The sequence below is a fragment of the Neovison vison genome, chromosome 4, assembly GCF_020171115.1.
Source record: "Neovison vison isolate M4711 chromosome 4, ASM_NN_V1, whole genome shotgun sequence".
Lineage (NCBI taxonomy): Eukaryota > Metazoa > Chordata > Mammalia > Carnivora > Mustelidae > Neogale > Neogale vison.
Genome location: NC_058094.1, coordinates 176,993,986 through 177,017,046, shown reverse-complemented (window position 1 = coordinate 177,017,046; position 23,061 = coordinate 176,993,986). Strand labels below are relative to the sequence as shown.

At 36.3% G+C, this 23,061-nt stretch overlaps 1 protein-coding gene across 1 annotated transcript in view; it reads right to left on the bottom strand.

The window, feature by feature from the left end:
• ABCB5 (ATP binding cassette subfamily B member 5) overlaps positions 1-23,061 on the bottom strand; it is a 118,047-nt gene that overhangs the window by 32,212 nt on the left and 62,774 nt on the right. The window contains exons 16-19 of the mRNA XM_044244552.1: positions 17,055-17,198; positions 16,006-16,110; positions 15,410-15,487; positions 5,961-6,044 (exon numbers count right to left, since the gene is read on the bottom strand). Of these exons, the coding sequence (XP_044100487.1) occupies positions 5,961-6,044; positions 15,410-15,487; positions 16,006-16,110; positions 17,055-17,198 (411 nt within the window). The remainder of the gene's footprint in view (positions 1-5,960; positions 6,045-15,409; positions 15,488-16,005; positions 16,111-17,054; positions 17,199-23,061) is intronic.

The following is a 23,061-nucleotide window of genomic DNA, read 5'->3' as shown; positions in this document are numbered from 1 at the left end:
AGAATTAACAGAAAATAATAAACATCTGGCCTTGAAAAATACTACAAGAACTAAAGGAAAACAGAAAATAGTCTTAAAGACCCAGAGGATAATGTACTTCTGGAAAGAATATAGGACTGGAATCACAGGAAATTTTTTTTTTAAGGTTTTATTTGACAGAATGAGAGAGAGAGAGAGAGAACGTAAGCAGGGGGAACAATAGGCAGGGGGAGAGGGAGAAATAGGTTCCCTACTGAGTAAGGAGCCTGATGTGGGGCTTGATCCCAGGACCCTGGGATCATTACCTGAGCCAAAGGCAGCTGTTTAACCAACTGAGCCACCCAGGTGTCCTGGAATCACAGGAATTTTAAACTTCCTTAGATTCTTTAGCAACATGCACAAAGATATAAGTTTTTCTTGGAAACTAAGAGCAGAAAGTCATGATTAAATAATTATTTAGATAACAATTTATGGATTATTATAGATTTAGGGATTATTATGGAGAGGAACTATGTCTTTGGCAATTTGCTAATGCAAATAATACAACTTTTTAAAAAAAGATTTTATTTATTTTATATAAAGAGAGAATGAGGTGGTGGGAGGGCACAGTGAGATGGAGAGAGTATTAAGCAGACTCCCTGCTAAGCGTGGAGCCCCATGCTGGGCTCAATTCTCACAACACTGAAATCGTGACCTGAGCTGAAACCAAGAGTCAGCCACTTAACCAACTGAGACACCTAAGCACTCCATGCAAAAAAATTTTATAAGAAAATTATAGTGTACAAAGAGGAATGCCTAGTATAAAAAAATAAATGGAAGAGAACTCAGAATGCAATTGTAGAAATAAAATAAAATTCCATGTGATAAGATTCCTGGGGTATCAAGAAATGGATTTATCCTCCCACATAAAATAAGGGCAGAGATGGGAAACAAACAAGGTGAGCCCAGTGACTGCTCCAGTTTGGCTCTTGAAAGAGCTCCCAGGCTGGAATATAGGGTGAGCAAACTGAGACAGAGCCCAACAGGCTCCCTAAATTAAGTAGACAAAACAGAACCTGGGCCAGCTAAGGAAGCTAGAGTTTGTAGCACAGAACACCCGAGAAGGGAGATGCACACAGAAAGAGAAATCTGGATTTGCAGAGGGTCCTCCTTGAATATTCAGCTGAGAGTGCTTGTGTGAGGGCTGGGAATGGTGCTCAGTCACACTGGAAATCTTAATTTCCAGCCAGGCTGGAAAACCTCATGTCCTTATGCCCTCAGGGCATTGGGTAGAGTATATAAGGGTCTTTCCTCAGTCGTAGACTCTAGTCCTGCCTAACCAACCGTAAAATGAAGACCCAAATGACTGAACTGTTCCCAGGTAACTTAACTGAATCCCAGAACAAAACAAAAACATTTACACAAATGTAAAAATATCCAGCACCCAAAAATGTTATATTCGCAATGTGTGATATCTCATCAAAATTTACTAGATACATAAAAAGGCAAAACAGGACCCATAATGGCATAAAAATCAATCAACTAAAACTGACCCAGAACTGACACAAAAGTTCAACTTAGTAAATGACAATAAAAGTTATCAATGGATAACATATATTCAAAAAGTTAAGAGAAAAGAAAATATAGAAAAGACCCACATCAAAATTTTACAAATGCAAATTTCAGTGTCCATAAAGTTTTACTGGAGCATAGTCTTGCCCCTTCTTTATGTACTATTAGTGGCTGTCTTAGAATTATAATGATAGAGTTGAGTAGTTGCTAGAGTTAGGGTTGCAATATAAAGACAGATCACTGGGGCGCCTGGGTGGCTCAGGGGGTTAAAGCCTCTGACTTTGGCTCAGGTCATAATCCCAGGGTCCTGGGATCAAGCCCTGCATTAGGCTCTCTGCTTGGCAGGGAGCCTGCTTCCTCCTCTGTCTCTGCCTGCCTCTCTGCCTACTTGTGTCTGTCAAATAAATAAATAAAATCTTAAAAAAAAAAAATAAAGACAGATCACCTTTATATTGCTAACCCTAACCCTAACCCTACCCAACCCTAACTCTAACCCTAACCCATGTGCCACTGTCCTCACTTTATATTGCTGCTCAGTGTGCTACAAATCTGTGATGCAATTATAATTTGACAGCATTTAGTGCCACATGAATTGCTGTACTGTGACATTTTATCTTAGTTTTAAAAATTACCATTGTATATCCATCATCTAAAAATAAGAAAGGAAGAGAAAGGAGACCTTGAATGTCCTGCTTTTAAGGCATAGTGGACTGTGGATTACTTTTTCTCATCAGATGCCACAGTGTTGTGTTTATTATAACCCTATATAGTACTACCAAATATACAGATGGGTCAACATTTCCATAACAAGCACTTATCACAATATTCTTCATCCACAGGAAAGCAACATTCAGAAAACTTAGAAAATTTAAAATGGAATATCTCATTTAGTAGAATTTCTTCATAAAACTAAAAAGTGAAGATAAGTTGAAACCAAAGTAAGTTTCTGAGTGGCTCATTCATTAGCTAAGCAAAGAAAATAATTTATGAACAGTGAGTTTATTAAATCATGTTTAATTGGAGCAGTGGAAGAAATGTGTTCAGCGAGCATAAGCCTATATCAGACAATTAGCCCTTAGGTGAGAACAGTAGCTCAAAAAGTTGACAAGACTGCAGCAACACTGGTAGTCAATCAAAATCAGATATACTTTTTTGAATAGATTTCCCTGGCTCTTGATGGATTGATGTATGTTACTGATACTGCTCAATTGTTGGTTTTGAGGAGCCAATGCTGAATTTGAAGTGATTAAAAAATTGGCTGCTATAAATGGTCTGTGTGGATCAACTATAGGTTACAATATTTTCTAAGAAGTTAAATGAAAAGGAAGTCAGTATAACCAGAAGTGAAATCTGCTAAGATATATTACAACTAATGGTGATAAAAATAACTGTGGAGTAGAAAAAAAGGCTTACTTGGATAAATCTACAAAGTTTGTGAAAATGTAAAATGTTTATAACCTCAATTTAATCCTGTATTACTTACTAGCAAGTATTTTGTGGAAAATAATTTATCACACATTATTGGACCAGTATGGTCAGTGATGAAGTTCATTTGGTCCTTTAGACTTAACCATCGTTGTTTCTATTTTTGTCAAAATTGGAAGCTGAATATCTTGACTTGTCTTACCACACAATAGTTTGAGTGTGTGTTTAGTAGTGATAATTTCACTGAAACATTCTGAGTTCAGAGCTGAAACTAAAATTTTCCTTTACAAATAGAATCACCTTTTACCACTATGGCTCTGGACATTACCTTTTGCTATAGACTTGATAATGTTTCTTAATGAATTCAACCTAAAATGGTAAGGCAAAACAGCAATTACATGCCAACCTTATAATGTGGTAGAGTCATTTTGATGATGACTAACATTGTTTGAATCACAAGTAATATCAAATTGTTTTATACACCTCCCATGTCAAAAAGTTAAATCAGGAAATGAAGTCACCACTGTCTGGGCAATGATATTCTAGCTCTGGCTAGAATCCAATCAATTTATCTGGCTCTTGGAATTAAATGAAATTTTTATGATTTCTTGGGACAATATAATTATAGTTCTGATGAGAAGAGTTCTTGGAACTAACATTGTATCTGCCAGTGGTATAACAAGTGTACATCATGGCATGAATAACACAGTTTCTTGTGGGCAAAAATGAGGTAACACTTGTGGGTGATGAAAAAGGGTTGCTAAAATATACAGAACTAATACCTTATAGTTTTATGGAACCTAGTTTTCCAAAGAATCTAAAATGGCTTTGTATCCTTAATAACACTATATATTACATAGAAAATAGTCTGTTGACAGATGTATGGCAATAAGCCATTACTTTGGGCTGAAATAATATCAGTTAAATCAGTTGTATTCAATAAAGTATTTCAAGACTCATGTTGTTCTAAGACTTTATTTCACTAACATGTTTTACTCATGACTCTCAAAGTTTCTTCTCTGAGTTTCTAAAAATGGCTAAATGTGTATATATTTTTAGTCATTAGTAAAGGATTTAAAGTAATATTTACTGTTATTAAGGAGGTAATTTATGAACATTTACCCTAATACATTTGATAAAATAAAATTTAACTGAAATTGCATGATGAAAAACTGAGATGGAATATGTCTTAAGTTGAAAAGATAGGAAATAGGACCCTGAGTTATTATTTCCTAATTCATCTCTAGTGTGTTTTTGTGAGAAAATAAATAATGGACAAATAGGATTGGTAAATAACTCTTCCTTCAGTAGAAAGAGTATTCATTCAAGTTAGATATGAATCTGTCTTTATATTGCAAAGCAAATGTTTATGTGAATTACATGCCAGTAAACATAGTCTCATTCATGGAAAATTTCTTTGCTTGTCCTGCTTTTTAAATCTGACAGCTATAAAATCTCCCATTAGTATTTCAACCATTTGATCTTTAGCTATTACTTTTCATTCAGTGAAAATGATCTGACTTGCCCAGAAATTATTATGAGACCAACATTTACAAATTCCAACAAGAAACTTTCTCCTGATCAAATGGTATTAGCCAGATGCTTGTAAGTAATCAGGCTGACAAATATTTTCATTCATTTTTCTCAATGAGAGACAACACTATTTGTTAAAAACTGAATGTAAGGAGAGTGAGTTTGGTCTTTCAGTTCTAATTTTTTTTTTTTTTGGCTGAAGTAAATACTTGCTAAAAGGGAAGATGTCATACAAGTCTAACATTGCTGCTAATAGGAATGCCTATTTCCCTGGAATCTTAAAAAACTTAAATGATAGGTAGAAAGAGAAAAATATCAGCAAAGAAAATATTAGCAAAGAAAAAGTAGCACTACATCAAAAACGTAATATGTACTATATGCTGACTAACTGAACATAATAAAAAAAAGTGGCGGGACGTCCTGGGATCGAGTCCCACATCGGGCTCCTTGCTTGGCAGGGAGCCTGCTTCTCCCTCTCCCTTTGCCTGCCATTCTGTCTGCCTGTGCTTGCTCTCTCTCCCTCTCTCTCTCTAATAAATAAATAAAAATCTTTAAAAAAAAAAAGTGGCAAATTTTGTGGAATGGAGATTCAACTGAATTATAGGATTATTTCTCCATAAGGGAGTGAACCCTGTCATTCCTAAACCCAGAAATTATCATTCAGATAATTCTATTGTGCTATGGAAGATTAATGATATGTTCATTACTTGACTATTAAGTGACATTTTATCCATCATTTTTTCCCAGTTATGCCAGTAAAATTGATCTCCTCAGCCCTATTTTAAAATTGAAATTCTGTCTAATAAATTTAGAACCTTGCCTTCCAAATAATGAAAGGAGTTTTAGGAAGAAATAAAGATGAAGATCTCCTCCTGAGCTTTTTCTACATCATAAAATTAGTTTTGCAAGCCATTATGGATGCTTGTGAATATTCACAAATGTAACCAACTTCTTCTATTCTCTGGTAAGACAAATCTATCCTTAGAAGGAAAAACTACACTTTCCTCTTTTATTAATACTTCTAAATTTTGTGTACGTTTTCATTTTGCTACCTTTTCATGTCTTACTATTCAGTTCTGAGCTCTTTAGCTCATTCTTGGTATCTTCTTTGGTACTCTGTTTATCCTATTATATGTGCCAAGTCTCCCCCCCCCCTTTTTATTATTTTTTATGTGAGCATATAGTTGACATACAAAGTTACATTAGTTTCAGGGGTACAATGTGGAGATTCAATAAATTTTTTTTTTGTTTTGTTTTTGTTAAAAACATCCAGAACTGAAAGCCTTCCTTATATCTTTCATTGAGAGCTGCCAGGTAGCCCTGAGACTTACCTGCTCTCCTTAATGATGTGGGTCATCTTAGTATAGCTTACAAATATGCACAGATACCTGTGTGTTGCACACATACACACTACATGCATACACCACTTAAGAATAAAAGCAAAAAACTCCCCCAAGAAGCAATATACATACTCCTTGGATTTGTGCTATATCTATGGCTAATACTGTTGTCAAGGCTCCTGTGCTGTTTTCCTTATCATCAAACCAGGAAATATCCTAGAGAAAAAGGAGAATTAACATGTGGTTATCAAAATAAACAAACCAAAACAAAAAAATATGTTATCAAAAAGGTTCTTTTCTGACTTGTGATTCTGTTGTAATAAGTCAGAAGGCATTTATCAGCCCCCACACCCCCACATACTTAATTCTTTTTTTTTATTAAATTTTTTTCAATTTATTTATTTTCAGAAAAACAGTATTCATTATTTTTTCACCACACCCAGTGCTCCATGCAATCCGTGCCCTCTAGAATACCCACCACCTGGTACCCCAACCTCCCACCCCCCCCGCCACTTCAAACCCCTCAGATTGTTTTTCAGAGTCCATAGTCTCTCGTGGTTCACCTCCCCAACTTACCCAATTTACCCCAACTCCCTTCTCCTCTCTAACACCCCTTGTCCTCCATGCTATTTGTTATGCTCCACAAATAAGTGAAACCATATGATAATTGACTCTCTCTGCTTGACTTATTTCACTCAGCATATTCTCTTCCAGTCCCGTCCATGTTGCTACAAAAGTTGGGTATTCATCCTTTCTGATGAGGCATAATACTCCATAGTGTATATGGACCACATCTTCCTTATCCATTCATCCGTTGAAGGGCATCTTGGTTCTTTCCATAGTTTGGCGACCGTGGCCATTGCTGCTATAAACATTGGGGTACAGATGGCCCTTCTTTTCACTACATCTGTATCTTTGGGGTAAATACCTAGGAGTGCAATTGCAGGGTCATAGGGAAGCTCTATTTTTAATTTCTTGAGGAATCTCCACACTGTTCTCCAAAGAGGCTGCACCAACTTGCATTCCCACCAACAGTGTAAGAGGGTTCCCCTTTCTCCACATCCTCTCCAACACACGTTGTTTCCTGTCTTGTTAATTTTGGCCATTCTAACTGGTGTAAGGTGATATCTCAATGTGGTTTTAATTTGAATCTCTCTGAGGGCTAATGATGATGAACATTTTTTCATGTGTCTGATAGCCATTTGTATGTCTTGATTGGAGAAGTGTCTGTTCATATCTTCTGCCCATTTTTTGATATGTTTCCCTGTTTTGTGTGTGTTGAGTTTGAGGAGTTCATTATAGATCCTGGATATCAACCTTTTGTCTGTACTGTCATTTGCAAATGTCTTCTCCCATTCCGTGGGTTGCCTCTTTGTTTTTTTGACTGTTTCCTTTGCTGTGCAGAAGCTTTTGATTTTGATGAAGTCCCAAAAGTTTATTTTCGCTTTTGTTTCCTTTGCCTTTGGAGACATATCTTGAAAGAAGTTGCTGTGGCTGATATCAAAGAGATTATTGCCTATGTTCTCCTCTAGGATTCTGATGGATTCCTGTCTCACGTTGAGGTCTTTTATCCATTTTGAGTTTATCTTTGTGTATGGTGTAAGAGAATGGTCGAGTTTCCATTCTTCTACATATAGCTGTCCAGTTTTCCCAGCACCATTTATTGAAGAGACTGTCTTTTTTCCACTGTATATTTTTTCCTGTTTTGTCGAAGATTAATTGACCATAGAGTTTAGGGTCCATATCTGGGCTCTCTACTCTGTTCCACTGGTCTATGTGTCTGTTTTTATGCCAGTACCATGCTGTCTTGGTGATCACAGCTTTGTAATAAAGCTTGAAATCAGGTAAGGTGATGCCGCCAGCTTTATTTTTGTTTTTCAACATTTCCTTAGCGATTCGGGGTCTCTTCTGATTCCATACAAATTTTAGGATTATTTGCTCCAGCTCTTTAAAGAATGCCGGTGGAATTTTGATCGGAATGGCATTAAAAGTATAGATTGCTCTAGGCAATATATACATTTTAACAATGTTTATTCTTCCGATCCAAGAGATGGAATAGTCTTCCATCTATTTGTGTCTTCTTCAATTTCTTTCATGAGTGTTCTGTAGTTCCTCGAGTACAGATCCTTTACCTCTTTGGTTAGGTTTATTCCCAGGTATCTTATGGTTCTTGGTGCTATAGTAAATGGAATCGATTCTCTAATTTCCCTTTCTGTATTTTCATTGTTAGTGTATAAGAAAGCCACTGATTTCTGCACATTGACTTTGCATCCTGCCAGCAAATCCTTCAGCAATTGCTGAATTGCTTTATGAGTTCTAGTAGTTTGGGGGTGGAGTCTTTTGGGTTTTCCCACATACTTAATTCTTATAAATACCATGAATCAAATGACTTTTGTTTCTTACTTCATAAAGATTTATAATTAGATACAATATAAAGAATGTAAGCCCAATAGCTTGGAACCATTACCAATAATATTGTACAATAATCAATATCAGAAATGGTCATTTTGAACCATTTGTAGTTTGTAATTTTTACTCCATAAGTAATCTGTGAAGAGCAGATTAAAAAGTTAATGCACAAAACAATTTAGAAATATTTCTAAACAAAACCAAATATTGTTAAAATGTCTATATTGTCCAAAGTAAGCTATACATTTAATGCAATCCCTATCAAAATACCACCAGCATTATTCATAGACCTGGAACAAACAATCCTAAAGTTTGTATGGAACTACAAAAGATTCCAAGTAGCCAAGGCAACCTTGAAAAATAAAAGCAAAGCTGGAGACATCACAATTCTGGACTTCAAGCTATATTATGGGGTAATATAGTACTGGCATCAAGACAATATAGTACTGGCACAGAAACAGACATACAGATCAGTGGGACAGAACAGAAAAACCCAGAAATGGACCCACAACTGTGTCAACTAATAATCTTTGACAAAGCAGAAAAAAATATCCAATGGAAAAAAATCTCTTCAACAAATGGTGTTAGAAAAACTGGACAGTGCCATGCAGAAGAATGAAACTGGAACACTTTATTACTGCATACACAAAAATAAATTCAAAATGGATGAAAGACCTAAATGTGAGACCAAAACCATGAAAATCTTAGAGAAGAATATAGGCAGCAACCCCTTTGACACTGACCGTAGCAATTTCTTACCAGACACATCTCTGGAGACAAGGAAAACAAAAGCAAAAATGAATGATTGGGACGTCATCAAGATAAAAAGCTTCTGCACAGTGAAGGAAAAAACAAAACTAAAAGACAACTTATGGAATGAGAGAAGATATTTGCAAATAACAAATCTGGTAAAGGGTTAGTATCCAAAATCTATAAAGGATTGATCAAACTCAACACCCCCCAAATAAATAATCCAGTCAAGAAATGGGGAGAAGACATAAAGAGACATTTTTTCCAAAGAAGACATACAGATGGCTAGCAAACACACAAAAAGATGCTCAGCATCACTCATCATCAGGGAAATACAAATCAAAATCATGATGAGATGCCTCCTCACACCTGTTGGAATGGCCAAAGTTAACAACACAGGAGACAGCAGATATTGGTGAGGATGCAGAGAAAGGAGATACACACACACACACACACACACACACACACACACAGGAATATTACTAAGCCATCAAAAAGATGAAATCTTGGCACTTGCAATGATGGGGATGGAGCTATGGTGTATTATGCTAAGTGAAGTTAACAGAAAGACAAATACCACATAATTACACTTATATGTGAAATTTAAAAAACAAAACATATAAACATAGAGAGAGGGGAAAAAAAGAGAGAAGGAAGCAAACCATAAGAGACTCTTAAATATAAAGAACAAACTGAGTTGATGGAGGCTGGGGGATGGGCTAAATGGGTGATGGGTATTGGGGAGGGCACTTGCCATCTGCACTGGGAGTTATAAGTAAGGAATCATAAATTCTACACTGGAAACCAATTTTACCATACATGTTAACTAACAGAAATTTAAATAAAAACTTGAAATTAAAAAAAAAATATTTCCAAACCTTTCTGTCTAAACTGGGGTCATATAAAAAGGAGATAAAAAGTATATCTCCTCTTGAGGACCCACATAGGCAAGATTTCCTCTGACACTTCATATTACTTCCTAGATCTTTTTTTTTTTAATTTTTAATTTTTTATTTTTTTTAAGAGATTTTATTTATTTATTTGACAGAGAGAGATCACAGTAGACAGAGAGGCAGGCAGAGAGAGAGAGAGAGAGAGGGAAGCAGGCTCCCCGCCAAGCACAGAGCCCGATGCAGGACTCGATCCCAGGACCCTGAGATCATGACCTGAGCCGAAGGCAGCGGCTTAACCCACTGAGCCACCCAGGCACCCTACTTCCTAGATCTTATAAGCACTAGGCATTGTGAGAGGCTAAAGAGGCAAAGAGGCCAATGTAAAACCCCTGTGGCCAAGAAGCATGCGATCTGAAGGAGGTAGGTTAAAAATATAAGCAATAAAAGCATAATGTTGTAGCCAATTTCATTTTCCTTTTTTTTTTTTTTAAAGATTTTATTTATTTATTTGACAGACAGAGATCACAAGCAGGCAGACAGGCAGGCAGAGAGAGGGAGAGGAGGAAGCAGGCTCCCGGCTGAGCAGAGAGCCCGATGCGGGACTCGATCCCATGACCCTGAGATCATGACCTGAGCCGAAGGCAGCGGCTTAACCCACTGAGCCACCCAGGCGCCCCAATTTCATTTTCAATAGCAAATAGAGACAGCACTTCTTAGCCTCAGGAATTCTGATTTCCTTTTATTAGCTATTGAATGTTTCCTCCCACTCACTCAATCCCCTTATATCTCTTGTGGATTAAAATCATGTGGAGTCTGTCTCTGGAAAATGACTTATTTTTAGTAAATGAAGAGCAAAAGAATTGTTGGCTTACAACTCAGCCAGGGCCCTGACACTCAGGTTACGTGTTTCTGCCAACTAAGTAAACAGAAGCATAACAGAGAGAGGGCTGTGTGTGCATTAATCACACAGTTGTGTGAGAATAATTCTCCCATGGAGCAATATGGCAAGAGCAAGGGTGGATACGACCCCAGTATGACAGCACTACTCTGTAAGCTCCTGCATTGGGAAGCAAGATACCTGAAGGGCATCCTATAGAGATTACAATTTGCACTACTAACCACCATTTTGAAAACACACCCCCACTCAAGAGCCTAAAATACTATGAATACACATCAGCAATGATAATAACTATAGCATTCTGGAACTGGAAGACATTACCTGTTTTTTTTTAATTGTATACTCAAAAAAATTAAGATAAACTTCATATTTTCCAATTATTTCTATTTTTCAACATGGCATGGAACACAAAGAAATTTTGGAACAATATAAAGTAAAAATCTAGAAAGAATAATTTATTATGAAATATTATATTCTTGATTCTAGAGTAACTTGTATAATACACTAGGCATAGGATATATATGTGATGAGTCTTAGTTATTATCTGATGTTCAATCAGCAAGAGGTCCAAAATTACTTTCCAACAAGTCAGCAATGTGTACTCTAGGGACTGTATCCATTGTCTGTATACACAGACAATGTAAGCTAAAACACTTAGAGTTTCTGGAGTATAGCTGGTGTTGAGTAAAAATTAGCTTCTTTTTTCCTTTCCTGATGGTAAAATGACTGTAGGATTATCAGTCTTTTGATACTATTAAGTCCATTTTTCCCTGTCAATAATTATACTAGAAGCAAAAAAGAAAAAAAAAAAAAACCAATAACACGTTGTGATGCATACATATTTGGTATGTATTTTCCCAATTAATCATAACTGTATGAGGTAGATATGACTATCCGTATTTTTAAAACAGATTCTATTACTTATTTGAGAGAGAGAGTGAGAGAGAGAGAGGTCAGCGGGAGAAGCCCGATGTGGGACTCGATCCTATGACTCCAGGATAATGACCTGAGCCAAAGGCAGTCACTTAACCAGCTGAGCCACCCAGGCACCCAACTATCCATATTTTATAAATGAGGATGCCAAGGTACTGAGGGATTAAATAACTTACCCAGGTCCATATAGCTTGCAAGTTCTGAGTCCAGGATTTGAACCTAGGCAACCAGATGCTAGAGTTTTTAATCCACTATTATGTTCTATCTCCCATTTAACTGAAGCATTATAGTTGAGTCTCATTATCTGTTTCTCTTGCTTCAGGACTTGTTACCTCAAATCCTTTTGGAAGTAGCTTTTTGAGAGCCCCTTAGTGATCACCATTAATTCTATCATCTCTTAATTTAGAGACCCCCCCACAAAGAAGCCCTAGCCAATCTAATTTAAAGAGAAATAGGCAAAAATACTTATCTGTTCAGAAATCCAATCTTTAGGTCAATATTTATCATTAAGAAGTAGAAACTTAGCTTTAAGAAATGAATTATTTACAACCACTGAAGTCAGCAACACTTAGGACATTCTTTTCAACTGGAAGGATGTCAAGTAATCAAATAAAATACAGATTTTATACCTACAAAAAGACCACACCTGATTCCATAAATACCTCTGCCTCAAATAAGGTTTCAAAATAGTTGTAAAAAACAGTGCAAGTCTCAGCATGCTTTGTAAGCCTAAAAAGTCTTAGGACAAAAACCAGGTAATAAGAGTTAGGTAAAAGTACGGATTAGGAGTCCCTTACTGTAGACAAAATTGAAACTGGGTAGGTATTTTTAAAGACAAGGCTAAATACCCTACTCCTCTTTTCCTCCAGTTTGAAAAAGCAAAGATAAGAAGCAAAAAGAATGCTAAAGCATGAAGAGAAAAAACAAACAATGAGATGACAGGGACTGAGTTGAATTTATAGGAATTTAATAACGTGCTAAATAGCACAGAGTCTCTGTGTATGTGTGTTTCAATGTGTATGCTTTTTGAAGGATCAGAGTTTTTGGTTTATAAATTGGGGCATTCTTTTTTGTTGTTTTTTGTTTTTTTATATATTTTTAAAATTTATTTATTCGACAGAGAGGGGTCACAAGTAGGCAGAGAGACAGGCAGAAGGGAAGGGGGGGAAGCAGGCTCCCCGCTGAGCAGAGAGCCTGATGCAGGGCTACATCCCAGGACCCTGGGATGAAGACCTGAGCTGAAGGCAGAGGCCCAACCCACGGAGCCACTCAGGTGCCCCAAACTGGGGCATTCTTATGGGCAGAAGCTACTTTATCCAAGAATGTTACTGTCTAGCTATTCATGTGCCTAATGGTAGGCAGAGCATTAATGTCTAGTATTAACCCTAGGATATTAGATTCACAGTAATGACTGGTTAAACTGACTCCTGGACTTGGGACTCCACCAAAAGCACACTGTGAACCTTTAGAGACAAAGTTCAAAGCATGTTTGGAAAAGTTATATATATTCTTCTGTGCAAAACATTCAAACATTCAAGATACACTGTCAAAAGTCCCTGGAAATTGAAAAAAATAAATTTCCTTGAATGTAGAAAAACATAAATTCATACAGAAAAACAAAAATGAGCAGAAATTGTCAGTAAGTGTAAAATACAGTATTAATTAAAATCCTACCCTAATTTCATCAAAGATTTGAAAAAAGAACATAAAGTATTCTAAAAAAAACCCAAAATTAAAGTATAAGTTTAACTTGAGTGAGTCATACAGCCAGCCATTAAATGGTTTTATGATCCCTCAAGTATATTTTTGTTTTTCTCGATTAAGGAGAGTCTCCAATTATCTCTGACAGGCCTTTGAGCAGAGAATGCATCAAGTTGTATGAGAAACCTAGCACTTGCTTTACTAAATTTTGTAGCTTATAGTTCCCCGAGAGCAAAAAGTCCTAGGAATTTTGTTACACAGCAGCCCTCTGAACATTACTGCTAAACATCATAAGATGTAAAAACTGGTTTTGACGACTCAGCTGGAGTGACAGTAATTCTATATTCTGACAAGAAATGACCTAGGCAGGAAGCTATTTGCTCCTGCACAAGGAGCTCTGGTGACATCAAGTGTGGTGAAGTGTTCCAAATGAAAACTGGTTTTCAGGGAACCCAATACACCTCACCCCCTTGAAAAAATTTTAGAAGTGCTGATCTGAGACATTCTTGCCATTTGCCCTCAAGATTTACTTCTCAAAGGGAGACAAACCATAGAAGGAAACAAACTGAGGATTGGTGGAGGGGAGGCAGGTGGGAGGGATGGAGTGGCTGGGTGATAGTCACTGGGGAGGGCATGTGCTATAGTGAGTGCTATGAATTGTGTAAGCCTGCTGAATCACAGAACTGTACTCCTGAAACAAATAATACATTATATGTTAATTAAAAAATAAAATGTACCCATTCAGAAACTATTAAAAACAAAAGATTCCCTTCTCAAGATTATTACTTGATCTACCTAGTTTTAGTTATTTCACAGGTGTGATTGATCATCTGTGTGTGGCAGGCAAACCTGCCAGTGCCTGCTACCTGAATTCAGGACTTTTCTGATGAGGACAGGGACATTATTGGCTGCTTTCAGAAGCATGGAGTGAAAAAACTTAAGGTATGCACATGGATGAGCACTAGAGGAATTATCTCCTCCTTTTAAAATATGTTCCCTGAGATACTGTAGCTCTTAATTCTTCTTCTCAGTTTTTATTTGGTCTTTCAATCTGATCCTAGAACACCACATTAAAAAAAACCACTACATTAAAAACAACAACAACAACAAAAGATTTGTCAGGGTGTCCGAGTGGCTCAGTGGGTTAAGCCTCTGCCTTTGGCTCAGGTCATGATCTCAAGGTCCTGGGATCGAGCCCCGCATTGGGCTCTCTGCTCAGCAGGGAGCCTGCTTCCTCCTTTCTCTCTGCCTGCCTCTCTGCCTACTTGTGATTTCTGTCGAATAAAAAGATAAAATCTTAAATAAAAAGATTTGTCAAGATAAATATAAGGAAAAACGAATGGACTCCAAGTATTGTTTTCTATTATGTTATATTTTCTTTTTACTTTTTTTAAAAAGGATTTTATATATTTATTTGACAGAGAGAGACATAGAGAGAGAGGGAACAGAAGCAGGGGGAGTGGGAGAGGAAGAAGCAGGTTTCCCACTGAGCAGAGAGCCTGATGAGGGGCTGGATCCCAGGACTCTGAGACCATGACCTGAGCCAAAGGCAGAGGCCCAACCCACTGAGCCACCCAGGCACCCCTGAACTTGCTTCTATTAGAAAAATATACTGTAGGGACGCCTGGGTGGCTCAGTCAGTTAAGCCACTGCCTTTGGCTCAGGTCATGATCCCAGTGTCCTGGGATCAAGTCCCGCATCAGGCTCTCTGCTCGGCGGCCTGCTTCTCTCTCTGCCTCTGCCTGCTTGTGTGCTTGTGCTCGCTCGCTCTCTGACAAATAAATAAATAAAAATCTTTATATCTAACATCAAGTTCTTTATATATATATATATAAAGAACTTGTTAGATGTTAGATGCTGTTTAGAACACAAGAGGCATGCTCTTAAGGGATCAAAGGAAAGATTATGTCAAGAAATTGACTTGAAAAACTATAAGCTGGAATATTGAAAAATACATTTTAAATAAAATAAGGAAAAAAAATCAAATAAACACTGACCTGATATAACATGGCTTTAAATGCCAAATGTCTTAATCTCATGGTTAAAATTTCCCCTGCTCTGCCATAAAATAACCCCTGAAAAACAAAAAGCAAATTTATATTTATTCTTAATTCTCTTCTCTATTTCTTTGTAACGTTTAGTCAGTACTAAATTACTGACTAAGTAATTTTAAGTATAAATTTATAAGTATAAATTTATAAGTATTAATTTATAAGTATAAATTACTTATTTATATTTTATTTATATTGTTATTATTTTTTAATTTTTAATTTATTTTATTTTAATTTTATTTATTTATTTATTTTTATTTTATTTTTAACTCCGAGAGGATGACATAAAAAATAATCATGTTTGGGGCACCTGGGTGGCTCAGTGGGTTAAAGCCTCTGCCTTTGGCTCAGGTCATAATCCCAGAGTCCTGGGATCGAGCCCCGCATCGGGCTCTCTGCTCAGCAGGGAGCCTGCTTCCTCCTCTCCTTCTCTCTGCCTGCCTCTCTGCCTACTTTTGATCTCTGTCTGTCAAATAAAATAAATAAAAAATCTTTAAAAAAAATAATCATGTTCAAGCTTGTTTAATTCATTAAAAACTTACCTGAATGAAATAACTGACAAAGCAAATAACACCCAAAATCACAAATATCATGGAATACATCTCAGCATCTTGCTTTAATGAGGTTTTATCATCATTTTCAAATATCTGAAATGGAATAGATTTTTTATCAGGTGATTGGAAGAAAATATAAAAGAAAGAAAAAAAAAACTGAAATATCTATCAGGAATTTTTGAATGGATTTCAACATAAGAATAAGATTATATATACATTTTTGGAATGTATAATGAAAAGAATGTATAATTAAAAGAAGTTTAATATTATTCTATCCAGTACATTCATTACATATGATAAAAAATGATTTGCTGTCAAATTTCTCACTTAAGCTATGTAAATATGAGATCAGGCAATGAGTCTTCTGCTATTATTATCACAATATATTTTCAAAGAAACCACCACTTTGTTTGAATTACTATTTCTAATAATGGCTAATAATTTAGGTTTCTTAATATTCTTCTATTTAAGGTACTACCTACAATGTGAGACCTTTATACATGTCCCTAGAAATTGTTCCAAAAATCAGTAATTTTACATATATTGGCATCTATGTTGACAAAGCGTAGCTGTGCAAATTTGGGAGACTGAAGACTTAACATGACTGTGTTCTTGAATCCACCAACTCTCCTGAGTCCCTTGGCACAATCCTAAGCTCTTGTTATTTCCTTTCTTTGAGTTGGCTAGTAATAAAAAATGGCCATTGTTCAGACTAGTTGAAAGAAGAGTAGTTGTATTTGTCTATTTTATTGCTTCAGTGCTTTGGAATGCTGATACGGCACTGGAGTCAAAATTAGAAAACAAAGTAATTTCTTTACTGATTGCCCAGTCAACAAGGCCCAGTCAAGACTTCACAATAGAGGCTGGCTTATCCCCTGAGAACATTAGTTAACCTTCCTATTGTGGATCCTACACTATGGGTGACACACTGCAAATCCCAGTTTCCCCATTACTAGGTCAAAGTACAACGGTTCTGTTCTCTTACGCTGTGTTTTGTTTAAAATTGTTAAAAATATTAGCAAATTATCTTTACTTACAGTTACAATTTTTGCAAAGATGATGGAAAATACTGGATGAACAGCTCCATTTAGAACAGCAGCCAACGTCCCCAGAACCACAGAAAGCCATTCAGACTTGATTAATTTAAAAATTCTGAACAGAGAAACTTCAGGAAGACTCGTCTATGAATAAAACACTTTGGTTAGAACTTCAGTTTGAGAGCCTAATGAAACTTAGGGAGGTTAGCCAATTTTAAACAGATTTATAATTTAAAATATAACATATAAAAATGGCAGAGTAAAAATATATTTTTAAAGATTTCACTTATTTATTTGACAGAGAGATCACAAGTAGGCAGAGAGGCAGGCAGAGAGAGAGGGGGAAGCAGGCTCCCCAGTGGCAGAGAGGCCAATGCAGGGCTTGATCCCAGGACCCTGAGATCATGACCTGAGTCAAAGGCAGAGGCCTTAACCCACTGAGCCACCCAGGCACCCCTCCTAAAGAATTTTGAATGTCATGTATTTTAGAGCTATAATGAGTTACTATAGTTTTCATACAATAGACTGTATCTATTTAAAATGTACAACTTGGTAAGTTTAGATGTAACTATACACCCATGAAACCATTATCACAGTCAAGATAATTAACATATCCATTATTTCCAGAAGTTTCCTACTGCCTTTTGTAATCCCCCTCTCCCACACCTCTCAGCTTCCAATCCTCTTCCCCTACAATCACTGGCATGCTTTCTGTTACTACAGATTATTTTGGATTTTCTAAAATTTTATTTAAATGAAATCATACTGTATGTATTCTTTTTCATCTGGCTTCTTTTGCTCAACATAATTACTTTGAGATTTATTCATAATATTGTATAAATTAACACTTCATTCATTTTTATTGCTAAGCAGTATTCCATTGTATGGCTATGCCAACATTTATATATCCATTTACCTGTTGACATGTATTTGGATTTTGGGCTATTACAAATAAAACTGCTATGAATATTCATATTTAAGACTTTGTGAGCATATATGCTTTCATTTCTCTCAAGTAAATACCCAGAGATAGAATAGCTGGATCAGGTAGTAAGTGTTTGTGTTCTTGAATTTTAAGAAATTGCCAAAGTGTTTTCCAAAGTGTTTAGCATTTCATATTACCCTCAGCAAAATGTGGAACAGTGGTAGCTTCACATCATTGCCAACACTTGCTACTGTCAGTCTTTTTAGAGTACACCAATCTCATAGGTGTGCCATGAAATCTCAATTACAAGTTTAATTTGCACTTCTCTAATGAATAATGACATTTGGCATTTTTTGTATGCTTGTTTCCTATATGTGCATCTTCTTTGGCAAAATGTATATTCAAATCTTTTGCCCATTTTTCATTTGGATTGCTAGTATTCTTTTTTTTTTTTAAGATTTTATTTATTTATTTGACAAAGAGAGAGAGAGAGATCACGAGTAAGCAGAGAAGCAGGCAGAGAGAGTGGGGGAAGCAGGCTCCCTGACGAGCAGAAAGCCCGATGTGGGGCTCGATCCCAAGACTCTGAGATCATGACCTGAGCCAAAGGCAGAGGCTTAACCCACTGAGCCACCCAGGTGCCCCAAGGATTGCTGGTATTCTTTTTGTGCTTTTGGAGTTCTTTTTATATTTCGGACACAGTTCTTTATCAGGTATGTGTCTTACAAATATTTTCTCCCAGATTTTGGCCTATCTTTTCATCTCTTAAGAGTGTTTTACAAATAGCAAAGGTCTTGGGGCACCTGGGTGGCTCAGTGGGTTAAAGCCTCTCCCTTCGGCTTGGGTCATGATCCCAGGGTCATGGGATGGAGCCCCACATCGGGCTCTCTGCTTGACGGGAGGCCTGATTCCTCCTCTCTCTCTGCCTGCCTCTCTGCCTGCTTGTGATCTCTGTCTGTCAAATAAATAAATAAAGTCTTCAAAACAAAACAAATAGCAAAGGTCTTGATTTTGGTGAAGTCTAATCTATCATGTCTTTCTCTTTAAACAATTGTGCTTTTGATGTTGTATCTAGGAAATCTTTGCTAAATTCAAAGTCACAGAGATTTTCTACTGGGTTTTCTTATGGAAGTTTTCTAACTTTAGGTTTTACAGTAAGGTCTATAATCCATTTTGAGTTAATTTTTATCTGTGATCTGAGGTATGGATTGAGGATGACTATTTTGCATATAGTTATATAAAGGTATAGCATCATTTCTTTTTTTTTTTTTTAAAGATTTTATTTATTTATTTGACAGACAAAGATCATAAGCAGGCAGAGAAGCAGGCAGAGAGAGAGGAGGAAGCAGGCTCCCTGCTGAGCAGAGAGCCCGATGTGGGGCTCGATCCCAGGACTCTGGGATCATGACCTGAGCCGAAGGCAGAGGCTTTAACCCACTGAGCCACCCAGGCGCCCCAATAGCATCATTTCTTGAAAAGACTATACATTCACTATTGAATTGCCTTTGGACTTTTGTCTAACTACAATTAACCACTTCTGTGTGGGTCTATTTCTTAACTCTATTCTGTTCTATTGATCAAGTTGTTTATTTTTGTGCTAATAGCACATTATTTTGATTACTATAGCTGTATAAAGAATTGAAATTAGGTAGTATAGATCCTCAGGCAGTACAAATCCTCCAACTTCGTTCTTTTTCAAAGTTGTTTTATTTTATCCTTTTGAATTTCCATTTAGAATTAGTTTGTCAAATTTTACACAAAAGCCTGCTGAAATATTGTTTGGTATTGCCTTGAACCTGTAGAACTGAAACTTCTTATTCACGTACATGGTATATTCCTCTATTTAGGTCTCCTTTCCTTTTCTTAGTGATACTTTAGATATTTCAGTGTGTGGATCTTGTAATTTTTTAAATCAAATTTATCCCCAAGTATTTCATATTTTATGATAATACTGCATATGATGCTGTTTTTAAAATTTCAATTCCTATTTTTGATTTTTGCATATCAATCATATATTCTGCAACCTTGCTAAGCTCAGTTACATAAATAGTTGTTATTTCTGAATAAAGACTGTTTTATATCTTTCTTTCATATCCACATGCCTTTTATTTTTCTGGCCTTATTGCACAGGCTGGAACTTGGCACAATGTCGACTAGAAGTGGTGGAAGTGTACATCCTTGCCTTGCTCTTGATCTTAGTCTTTCACCATTGAGAATGATACTAGCTGTAGATCTTTTGTTGATGCCTTTTATCAGGTTGAAACAATTTTTCTCAATTCCTAGTTTGCTAAGAGTTATCAGGAATAGTGCATTTTGTCAAATGAATTTTCTGTATTGATTGAGATGATTAGATATTTTCTTTTAATTTTTTAATAAGAGAAATTACATTAATTTATTTTTCTAAAATTTTATTTTTTATTAACATATAGCATATTATTAGCCCCAGGGGTACAGGTCTGTGAATCGCCAGGTTTATACACTTCACAGCACTCACTATAGCACATACCTTCCCCAATGTCCATAACCCAACTATCCTCTCCCTCCCTGCCTCCCCCAGCAACCCTCTGTTTTATGAGATTAAGAGTCTCTTATGGTTTGTCTCCCTCCTGATCCCATCTTGTTTCATTTTTTGCCTTCCCTAACCCCCAAACCACCCATGTTGCCTCTCAAATTCTTTATCAGGGAGATCATATGATAGTTGTCTTTCTCTGATTGACTTATTTCGCTCAGCATAATACCCTCTAGTTCCATCCATGTCACTGCAAAAGGCAAGATTTCATTTCTTTTGATGGCTGCATAGTATTCCACTGTATATCTATACCACATCTTCTTTATCCATTCATCTGTTGATGGACATCTAGGTTCTTTCCATAGTTTGGCTATTGTGGACATTGCTGTTATAAACATTCAGGTGCACATGCCCTTTTGGATCACTACATTTGTAAATGTAGGGTATTTACAAATACCCTAATAAATAGGGTAAATACCCAGTAGTGCAATTGCTGGGTCATAGGGTAGCTCTATTTTCAACTTTTTGAGGAACCTCCATGCTGTTTTCCATAGTGGTTGCACCAGCTTGCATTCCCACCAACAGTGTAGGAGGATTCCCCTTTCTCCGCATCCTCGACAGCATCTGTCATTTCCTGACTTGTTAGTTTTAGCCATTCTGACTGGTGTGAGGTCGTGTCTCACTGTGGTTCTAATTTGTATTCCCCTGATGCTGAGTGATGTGGAGTACTTTTTCATGTGTCTGTTGGCCTTTTGGATTTCTTCTTTGTAGAAATGTCTGTTGATGTCCTCTGCCCATTTCTTGATTGGATTATTTGTTCTTTGGGCGTTGAGTTTGATAAGTTCTTTGTAGATTTTGGATACTAGCCCTTTATCTGGTATGTTGTTTGCAAATATCTTCTCTCATTCTGTCAGTTGTCTTTTGGTTTTGTTGACTGTTTCCTTCGCTGTGCAAAAGCTTTTGATCTTGATGAAGTCCCAATAGTTCATTTTTGCCCTTGCTTCCCTTGCCTTTGGCGACGTTCCTAGGAAGAAGTTGCTGTGGCTGAGGTTGAGGAGGTTGCTGCCTGTGTTCTCCTCAAGGATTTTGATGGATTCCTTTCTCACATTGAGGTCCTTCATCCATTTTGAGTCTATTTTTGTGTGTGGTGTAAGGAAGTGGTCCAGTTTCATTTTTCTGCATGTGGTTGTCCAATTTTCCCAACACCATTTGTTGAAGAGACTGTCTTTTTCCCATTGGACATTCTTTCCTGCTTTGTCAAAGATTAGTTGACCATAGAGTTGAGGGTCTATTTCTGGGCTCTCTGTTCTGTTCCATTGATCTATGTGTCTGTTTTTGTGCCAGTACCATACGTCTTGATGATGACAGCTTTGTAATAGAGCTTGAAGTCTGGAATTGTGATGCTACCAACTTTGGCTTTCTTTTTCAACATTAAGAGTAATTACATTAATTTCTTAATGTTAAACCAAACTTGTACTTCTTAGATAAATCCTACTTGGTGATGATGTATTATTCTTTTTATATAGGATTCATTAGATTTACTAAAATTTTGTTACAAATTTTTCCATCTATGTTCATTGTTGGATATTTACCTGTAATTTTGTTTTCTTGTAACATCTTTGTTCATTTTGATGCCAGAGTAATGTTGGTCTCATAAAATAGGAGCTCTTCAATTTTCTTTGTGGTAGAATTCACCAGTTAAGCTAAGTGGGCCTGAAGTTTTCTTTAAAGGAAATGTTTTCATGGCAAATTCAAGTTTTAAGATTATTCAAGCTATTAATCTATTCTTTTTAAATTAATTTATTCTTGAGTGGGCTTTGGTAGTTTGTGTCTTTCAAAGAATTTGTCCATTTCATCTGAGTTGTAGGATTTATTCACATAAATGATTTCAAAAGATTATCTTATTTTTCTTTTAATATCTGTAGAACCTGTAGTGATGTCACCACTCTAATTCTTGATATTGGTAATTTGTGTCTTTTTTCTTAATTTGTTCATTCAGTCCAGTGGTTTTTCAGTTTATTGATGCTCTTAAAAAACCAGCTTTGGATTTCATTGATTTTTTTTTCTTTATAATTATTCTTTACCTTCTAGTTTCTTAAGGGATAACTTTATTAATTTGGGTTTTTCCTTTTTATATAATATAGGTGTTTAGTTGTATAAATTTCTTTCTCAATACTACTTTAAATGTCATCACATATATTTTTTTTAAATTTGACTTACCTTTTTTAAGGTTTAATTTAAATTCCAGTTGGTTAACATGTAGTGTAATATTAGTTTCAGGTGTACAATATAGTGTTTCAACACTTCCATATATCACCTGGTGGTCATCATGACAAGTGACTCCTTAATACCCATCACCTATTTAATCTACTCTCTTACCCATCACCTCCCTGGTAGCCATCAGTTTGTTCTCTATAGTTAAGAGTCTGTTTCTTTTCTTTTCTTTTTTTTAAGATTATTTATTTATTTGAGAGAGAGAGCAAGTGAGCATGAGAGGGGAGAAAGTCAGAGGGAGAAGCAGACTTCCTGCTAGGCTGGGAGCCCAATGCGGAACTCGATCCTGAGACTCCAGG